Genomic DNA, 10,315 nt, shown 5'->3' on the forward strand with positions numbered 1-10,315 from the left:
TAGATAGTTGCTTATGCGTGTGTGACAGAATGATATAATAGTTGTAACTACCATAAGGGGTATGCAGAGAAGAGAAAATATAAAAAAAATACCGACACAACTATAAAATGCTATAATTTAACAGACGGAAGCTACCTTGATCATCAATTCACATAATAAAAATATACATTCTATGTGCTGAAAGATTGTACTTTTTTTTTTTTTTTATTTTATTTTTAATCTCAAAATAGTATTGAAAAATAAAAATGAATAATGATGATTTCAAGTTGATCAAATTTTTCCATAAAGTCACGCAATGAGATAAAACCGTTCGTTATTTTTTTTTTTTATTTTATTATTACTTTTTTTTTTTTTTTACCCAAGTAGAATGATTATTCTCTCGTTTGTAAGAACCATTCAACTGAACCTTGTCTCAATTACTTCTTGATTCACATCATGGTTAGTGTAGGAACCGGTCCAGCTATATCATAGCACTTCAATAAAGTAACTCGTTTTCATCTTCTATACTCATATTGATTATTTTATTTATTTATTTTTTTTTTTCTTTCTTTTAAATTGCTTCGTAAAATTATATTCACTTTACTTTATTTAACAGCAAGTAAGGAAATTAAAAATAGTATAATTCTCCTCGTGTAACTAGCCAGTAACTGTTTATTATATTTTTTAATTATTATTTTTTTTAAAGATAGTTTTTAAGTAGAAAAATAAAAAAATAAAATTTTAGCACAGAGTAACGTTATCTTTTCATGTTTTTTTAATTTTATTGGGCTGGATGGAAAATTAAAGAAAAATAATTATAAAACTAATCAAATGATCAAAATTAAAATTCCAATGTTTATTTAATTTTTTTTTTTTTATCAATTTATTCAAATAAAAAAAGCTTTTCTTTTATCATTTCAATTGAGTAATGAATTTTATATTTTTTTAGTCTTTTAATTATTCAGTGAATATACGAGGGTGAATGAGAATTTATTCTTTCAATTTTTGACGTGTGTACAGATCCAAATAAAAAATAAAAAATAAAAAACACTATACAGCTAAAGAACCAAAAATTCTAGTCGCATTGATTCAATATCTGTTGATAAATATAATTACTTTTAATTGTCTTAAATATAAAAGTATAAAAAATCAATAAATTCAACATTTTACAGCTTCTCAAAAGCTCCAATGTTTCTTACTATATTTATATATATCAAATAAAAGCCGAACATGTTGTGCTATGTGATCTCATAAATACACAATCATCATATATACATACAACATTGTTGGGATTAATTAAATATTTATGTTCTTCAAAGTATTAAATTGCATGCTTACATAAAAAACTTCCCATGCAATTTATAAAAATTCATGAATTTATTTTACAAAGATTCTAATCACTCAGGAAGGACTTGAACATATATATATATTTTTTTTTTTTCAACATATATAACTCGTAATTATTGTACACTGATTAAAGTAGCTTTTCCTTTTATTTTTTTTTATTTATTTAAATGTATTATGTAATAGGCAATATTAATTGTTTCAAGTGATGTGGGGTTCCTCCCCATCTTCCTTGTTTCCAGGCTCACTGGGAGTTGGTGTTGGAGTACCTGGAATGTCAGTTGGTTGTGGTGGTGGTAATCCTCTTGAATGGACTGGTCAAGTTACAGTGAGAAAAAAAAGAAAACCATATTCAAAATTTCAAACACTTGAATTAGAAAAAGAATTTCTATTTAATGCATATGTTTCAAAACAAAAACGTTGGGAATTAGCAAGAAATTTAAATTTAACTGAACGTCAAGTTAAAATATGGTTTCAAAATAGACGAATGAAAAATAAAAAAAATAGTCAACGTCAAACACAACAAACAAATAATAATAATAATAATAATACTAGTGCAAATAATGCAAATCATCATGGTGCAACTGGTAATCATCATCATGGAAGTAATCATGGACCATCATCACATCATGTACAAGTTGGACAAACGCATCATGCAAATGGTTCAACAAAACATCATCAGTGACCCGTAGCATTTTCTGGGGTTGTTTATAGCCACCATCCACATAATACAACAAGTACCATACATAATACAGCAACAACAACAACAACACATGGTTTAATTGCTGCTGCTGCTACTGCTGCTGCTGCTGTTGCTGCTACAAATGGTCAAAGTCATCATACAAATCAACAATTAATGACACCAATATCACAAACAAGCAGTGCTGGTATACATTTACACAATACACAAGTTAATCATCAACTTGCTAATATAACAACTCAGCATCATACTGCATTACTTCATCAAAATAATCATGGACTTGCAGTTTAAAATTTTAAATAATATATATATTAAAATAATGCATCTAAATCAAAGCATTATTTATTATTAGTCGGCAAATATATTATTATTATTCATCAGTTATCTTTTCACTCAAAAAAAAATAACGGTTTGTAGATTGTTGATGTATACATTTAGATAATAATTTAATAATTATCAAGTACATTTAAATGACGATGAAAATATTATTGTAATATATAAATATGTTTTTATTTTTTATTTTATTTTTTTTATATATAAGGTATTGATCAGAAGAGAGAACAGACCATTTATAGATAATTTTTTTTTTTATTCAAAAACACGAGTTTTGTGTTTTTCTGAATCTCTTATGAATTGTCTAGTTATTATTATTATTATTATTATTCATTGTTTGGTATTGAAAATAAATACCGGTGTTTTTTATGTTAATATTTGTTCTACTTTGTTTTTTTTTTTTTTTTTCATTTTTTCTCTGTTGAAATATTATATTTCTATAAAGTGCATTTGTAGTGTATCAAGACGTCCAACTCGATAGTATTTCTCTGAATTAAAAATAACTAGGCATTTAATGAAGAATAGTATAAAAATATTTCGTGCGGTTAATTAATGTTTTGTTATTTCTATGACTATTAGTTTTTTTTTTTTTTTAATTGTTTTGTTTATTAATCAAGTTTTTGTGATAATCTTGAGTAGACGTGATGTTTTTTTTTTGTTTTTCGATGGAGGAATCATTTTTTAAAATTGTCTTTGAGAGACCAAAATATGTTGTTGTGCTTGATAGTACTCGGCTAATGCGGTCATTGGCCATAACATTCAAAGTCAGATACCGTGACAGATTTTATGCTTCGATGCTCTTGTTCTAAGGAGAGAGAGTTATATACCTTGCAATAACAGAATATTTTAGATACAATTGAGAGAAAAAAGTTGATATTTTTTTTTTTTTTTTTATGTTTTTGTTATAGTTATTATTAGTATTATTATTATTATTTTTAAATTTGTAAACAGTCTAGGTATCTTTTGTCTAGTAATTTTTTCAACTATAGTATACGCTATAGATATTAATTGCATAGGAAAGAATGAAATGAAAAATTTATGAGAATGAAATTTAAAGATTGTAGTCTAACTCTCGTTTCAACCGTACTCTTATCGATAAATAAATGTGTTGATTAGTAAAAAAAAAGCACAGAAATAAAATGCATATATAAATTTAATATTTAAAAAAAAATCTAGCAAGTTTCAACAAATGTAGTCAAGTATATTTATGTTTTCGGTATATTGAGAAAATTAAAAATAATAAAAATACATCAAAAAATAAAACTATACGCGAAGTATTATAAAAAAAAAATCTCAAAAAACGTGGTTAAAAAATAAAATTAATTGGTTATCTAAATAATTGTACTTAATTGATAATCTGTATTTCAAAAATTAAAGAAAATTAAGTTAACAAAATAATATATTACATGATAGATGTCAAAGAAAAAAATTTATTACATTTTTGTAGCTTTTTTTAGTAACCCAATTGATCGAAGAAAATAATTTTTTTTATGTTTTATTATTTTGTTCATATAAATATTTAAAAAAAAGAAAAAACTTCAAGCACAATGTCCAGCCCTCGTTTCGAATACAATAGAGTCAAAAAAAAAAAATCTTTTAAATTAAAAACAAAGTAATTTTGTGGAAAAAAAAAAGGAAAAGTAACGTCGTATAAAATTTTATAATTTATCACATTTAAATAAACAATTTAAATAATTAATTGCACCTGCCAAAGCAAACGTAGATGAGCTAAATGAACGTTTGCTCAAAAGTAGATATATACGTGAAGCAGAATGAAGAGTAAAAAATAAATAAATATAAAATTTAAAAAAATCGATTCAAGGCGCGGGTCAACATGAGTCGAAATAAAATACCCCGAAGGACTTACTGTATGTCCACAAGTGTGATTGTTATATAGGTATGTGTGTAATTCGTATTGTATATGAGTGTCGAGTGCTTAGCGAATAAAAAAAAAAAACAATTGTCATAGTATAAATTTCTAAAGCTCTTGAGTATCTGTAAAACGAACCTTTCATACTTCATGTGTGAAGTTTCTTTTGTTATTTAAACTTCAAGTGACGACTGTAAATCATTCGAATGAAATTTGTCATTGAAGCCGCGGGCTATAGAAGTGGACTGAAGTGGATTAAAGTGGATGGAAGTGTATGGAAGTGTATGTACACAAAAATAAAATAAATAAAGTTTAAGAAAAAATAAACGACATAAAAAATTTAAAAAAATAGTCACATAAAACAATATATCATGGAGAAATAAAATAAAAAAAAAAAAAATATTTATACCACTTGTGCAAGCCAGTCATATATATATTATTTTCAATGAAGAAAAAAAAAAAAAAACAAAGTTGAAGAGTGAACAAACAAAACATCGTGAAATTGACAAAAAAAAAAGAAGTAAATTATAATAATAAAGTAATTATTATTGGGGTATTTGAATCGAAAATTAGTGATAATTATTATGTCAAGGACAATGTTTAGCAAGATTTTAAAATTATAAAGATTATTATTATTATTATTATGATTATTATTAATTATTATATTGTGAGTGTAACTTTAATATTATGTTATTGTTTTTATTGTGTGTTGTTTCGTATGTATCTATCAGACTATACAATTTATTATCGATATTATGAAACGGTGATAAATGAAAAGAATATAGATAATGAAAAATCTATAATAATGAAAAATATTATGATTAAAAAATACATTTTACTATCATAAAGAAGTGAATGAAAAAAAAAAAAAATTAATGAAGAAGTGTATTGTCTTCATTCGATGATAGTTAATCTAGATTTAAATTTTGATCTCCCACCTATTGAACCTTTTCCCAATTTTTAAATCCTTGTTGTTTTTAGTAATACTCTACAGTCTACACAGCTCTATATTTCGCAAATATACGGTTTTTTTTATTGTTTTGTTCTTGATAATAATCGTCTGGTTTTCAATCGAAACCTTCTCGAATTTTTCGATAGTTTATTCCCATTTACAACAAGAATTTAATATTCGCATCGGCGCTTTTTTTTTTGAAGAAAAAATTTGTCGATTTAAATTGTTTTTATATAACAGGAAAATAGATTTGTTTTTTTTTTTTATTTTGCACAAGAAATGTTGCTGTAATAGTATGCAAAAATATTTATAGGTTTTAATAATTATTAGTGAAGATAAATATGTGAAGGTAATAAACATAGTAGTAATTAAAAATGGTAATAATAATAGTGATAATAATAATGTTATAATTAAAATTTAGTATAGTTAGATGCTACTTTGTAAATAATGATTTGAAAAAAAAAAAAAAATGGTAAAAAAAGAAAAACATAACAATATGATATAAACTCCTGTATCGAAGTGCAATAATGAAATAATAATGTATGTTTAATTTGTGCCAAAGTATAGCCTATGCGCAAATACTAAGCTCGAAGTCTCGTAAAATCAAACTCGGTGATAAAAAAAAAAAGAAAAAAGAAAAAAAATTGACAGCAGTAATCGTGTAAAACGATAATGCTGAATTTTTTTTTTCTTTTTTATTTTTTGTTGAAAATAAAAACCAATGCATTGTGAATTCAAGACAATGATTAGTCAAATCACCGAATTTATCTTTTAATTATTCATATATATGCATAAAAATTTAATTACTGGAATGTCTTCAAGGTCAGTAAATAAATTTGATAGCTCTGAATAATAATATTTTTTAAAATTCAAAATAAATATAAATCATAAATTCTTTCCTGAAAAAAAAAAAAACTTTGTCGAAAGCTTTGTATCAGAGTAAACGAGCCTGTAATGCGCAATTATTTTGCAAAAGTATATATTTAGTAAAAGCGGAAAAAAATAATAATAAAGCATAAAATAATAAGAAAATCTGTAATTACATCTTTAACTCTTAAACTAAGAAAAACTTCATTTTTTTTCCATTTAAGTCTTATCAAAAGTTTCTTGAATAAATTAAGTTCATAACTTGACGAGTATGTACGTATTTCAGCTGTTACAGGTAATCTTTGTAAAATTAAAACAGGGATTTTTACATCTGCAAGTGATGCATTTTCAAGTGAACAAGTTTCAACTAAAGTTGGCAAAATTAAAATTAAATGAACGACTTTTAGAGGAATTTTATTCAATATAATATTGACAGTAAGAAAGCAGATAAATATACAGATTGTCACTTTTTTTTATACAGTATATAAAAATAGACTTTTAGTTGATTAAGCATCGAAACTTTGAAAAGAAAAAGTTGAAAATAAAAAATTTATATCCGGCCTATGCTGCTGTCCCCGTTTAATGTATGTATGTAAAAATGCGTACGTGTATCTTTGTAAATAAAGGCATATTATCTTACCTATCGAATAAAGAATAAACAAAAAAAAATAATAATAATAATTAAATGTATAATTACATTGTATGAAAACTTGGCCTTTGCTTTCAAATTTTTATTTTTAGGTTAAATATCATTTTGAATGCAGCTTCTTTGACAACATGTAATGGTGAATATTTTATCATGATAAATTTGAGCTTTTATTTGATTCTCCACATCTTTCTGCGTGCGCAGAATATTTCTTCGCGGTAACCAAAAAATTGACGTCATAAATTTACTTCTTGGGAAACTATTTAAAATGTATTTTTATTTTAGCTAAAATATACTTCTAAAAGTTATAAAAAAAAATAAACATTTTCAATCAAGAGAGTGAAGTGGAATTACAGGTGGGTATTTTTTTATTTCATGTAAATTAAAATGAACAATAAAAAAGTTACACATATACCATTTTTCATCCCTCAGGACTCGCAGCAGAAAAATTAAAAAAATATTTTTCTTCAAATATTTATCAAAGGAAATTAGAATTATCGAAGAGCTTTGATTTTATTTTTTTAAATGACATAAATTGTTATCTTTACCCCTTAGGATGTGTATCAGAGAGTTGAAGTTTTTATCGAAGATAATCGTTCTTTCAAAAAGTAGGTTTCAAAAAAAAATTACAATGGCTGTGTGTAAAAAAAATTTGTATTTTTTGTTAATATTACACTCTCATCCCTTCAAGCAAAAGACGACCAGTAATAAATGAGACATAAAAATGAAAACCCCGGGGCTCTAGGCTACCTTATGTATTCCTGAACGCTGACTTTTCTACTGCTAAAGTTGCTGCTTCAGTGCCGGATCAAAAAGTTTGTTATTTCATTCATGGAGAGGAGAGGTGAGCCAGTCTACAAGAACTTGCAGTGATAAGAATTGGTAAATATATTAACAGTACCCAAAATATTAATGATCGTTTGATAAATATAATGATAGCAGTATATTTTAATTTGAAAAATATCTTCTTAAATTAAATATCGATATTTAAAAAAAGCTCCTACGTTTATCCTCAAATAATTCGTAAAATAATTGTTGAAATTTTCAAATAAAATCAGCATTACTTTGCTCCAAAAAACGATAATTAATTCGAAGTAAAATTAATCCTTTCATGATAATTTTACAAATAACAAATTTATAAAATTCATTTGATTGGCCTTAAATATACTACTCGTATTTTTTTTTCATTTATTTTCGGAGGGAAAAAGTTTGTATATAGATTCCTTTTTATTTTAATTCTAGGTATATTATTTAGAATGCTTTTACACAGATGTTGCTTATAGATCAAACATGTGGTCAAGTTTGCTGATCCACCAGTAATGGAAAAAAAATTATTTTCTAAAACCTTTTCAACCTTAGATGATAAAAAAAAAAAAAAAAAAAACAGTAAAAGAAACCTTATATTCCTTGGTCCCTTCTTTTATTACTGTCCGGCGAAAAAAAAAATTGAAGCAATTCTCAAACTTTCTATTTAACCTTTTGCAATTCGACATGCTACCGTAAGTTTTCAATTTTAAAAATTGGAAAATCGTCCCTGAAAATTCTTTTCGTTTTTGTAATTTTCGTGGTATCAAAAAAAAAATTAGAAAATTAATTTAAAATTATATCATACACTCGATTGAATAATAACACTTAAGCGATAAATTAAATTTTATATTTTTTTTAGCCATATTTTAACAATTCGAGAGCAATTCTTGGAATATTAATATTTTAATATAAAAAAGCATTCACAATTAATTTATAAAATGGATATTGAATTTTTTTTTTATATCAAAATATTGCTGATCTACAATTCTCATCCATTAGTTTCCCCTTTTATATTGAATTCAATTCCAAAAAAAAAAAAAAACGGTCTGAAAAATACGAATGTGCCTCATAAACGTTTTCCATGCCTTCTGCCGCCATCTTTAGCGATAAAACTATCTATGTATAACCCAATCTTTTTTTTTTTTCGTTTTCAAATACACCAAGTTTACGGAACATAAATATATTGCTTACATGTGTTGGAGAACAGTGCAAACAAGTAATAAAAAAACATCAATTTATAGAAAATTCATTTATATTTTTGGAACTTTTGTTATTGTATATTTGAGATTGAATATCATCTCTTTTTTTTTTTTTTTGAGTAAATGAAAGTCAAATGATACGTATACATCACTTTCTTCCCCACTGTTGGTTATAGGGAGTAGTTTCGCCACTCCCTTAAACGAATAACCTTCCCCTTCTTACTTCTATTTAGGGGTCGAAATCATTCTAGAGAATCCTAAGTAAACGACTAGTACATGTTTGCCAAAATGTCGCCAAGCGTGACCTTTCAAGCCAAATATTATTATATTTTTAGACAACATTTTCTTGCAAAGTAGTTTTGATGAAAGCTTTTTCAAACAAAAAATCATCAAAGAAATCAATGACCACCTTAAATTATGATTTATGAATAAATAAAATGAACTATTTTTTTTAATTAAAACCAAATAGTCACTAAATAATTTTTTTTTGTTGCAATATCTATTTTTAAAAATTACACAAAGAAAAATAGCCATCCAGATAATTCCAAGAATAATATTATAAATATTTACATAGAATTTTAAATTTAAAAAAAATTAAAAGTTGATTTTATCAGTAGAATAGCCCCTGAAATTTAATTCATATTCTTAAGTGCGTATACGATGCTAAGGTTGTAAATGCATAGTGTTTCGAATAATTTAAGAAGATGGTTGTGTTTATAGCAATCTGATTAAATGGAAGCTGAGAATATTGTGAGAATAGCTATAGTCTAGGCGAAACACTATGAAGATGAAGGTTGTGACCCTCAATATATAACCGAATCAAGTTCCAGTTAATATCTTAGAGTAGACGAAAGTTGAATTAAGACATTTACTCGATAAAATTGTTCTTCTTCATCATTTAACATTTCTATCTTTATTTTATTATCCAATCATGTTTTAAATTTATTTTAATTTCTATTAACTTTTTTAACATTTAATTTTGTATTTCTTATCAAATTGTTATTCTATTTTTGCTTGATAATCAATATTAGTAAATCTTTTTTTTTAATTAATCAAATATTTGTAATTTTTTGCTTTTATTATTTTTAGAATTTATAATGATGATTTTCTTCAACTTCTCAGCATGAAGCCAGCCCACATCAGACGACACAGGGTGAGTTTTACGCATGCTTTTTTTTTTAATTTTAATTAATAACAAGCATGAATTTTTATTTTTTTTTTACTAAATTAACATTGATGCAAAGTCGATGCATTTATTGTGCAGTGTTTCTTTTTTTTTTATTTTCTGCTATTTTGTTTTTCCCAGAATTTTTATTTATTTAGTTTAGTTTTTTTTTTTTTTTTGGATAACCGACCGTAAATTTCCTTTTTTTTTTGTATGCTATTGATTTTAAAACGTTTTCAAATCCTGTCGATTTTGATTTACAAGGTCAATTGTACGCTCCTTTTTAGTCATCAAAGGGAAAAAAAAAAAATGTGTTATACTGTTTGGCAGACAGACAAAGTTTGTGGAACTTTTATAGTTTTATCGAAAATATTTCTTAGAAATATTCCTAAGAAAAAAATTTATTTAAGACTGAGTTATACTATAGAGTTGATTTTTTATATTTTTTTTTAG

At 25.1% G+C, this 10,315-nt stretch overlaps 1 protein-coding gene across 6 annotated transcripts in view; it reads left to right on the forward strand.

The window, feature by feature from the left end:
- LOC122855427 (homeobox protein abdominal-B) overlaps positions 1–6,123 on the forward strand; it is a 48,527-nt gene extending 42,404 nt beyond the window's left edge. For 5 of the 6 annotated variants that reach the window (XM_044156771.1, XM_044156767.1, XM_044156768.1 and 2 more), the window contains one exon: positions 1,530–6,123. In XM_044156771.1, coding sequence (XP_044012706.1) covers positions 1,530–2,008 — 479 coding nt within the window. In that variant the 3' untranslated portion in view covers positions 2,009–6,123. The remainder of the gene's footprint in view (positions 1–1,529) is intronic. The other variant, XM_044156769.1, reaches the window with a different exon arrangement.
- Positions 6,124–10,315: the final 4,192 nt, after the last annotated feature.

The sequence above is a fragment of the Aphidius gifuensis genome, linkage group LG4, assembly GCF_014905175.1.
Source record: "Aphidius gifuensis isolate YNYX2018 linkage group LG4, ASM1490517v1, whole genome shotgun sequence".
In the NCBI taxonomy this organism is placed as follows: domain Eukaryota; kingdom Metazoa; phylum Arthropoda; class Insecta; order Hymenoptera; family Braconidae; genus Aphidius; species Aphidius gifuensis.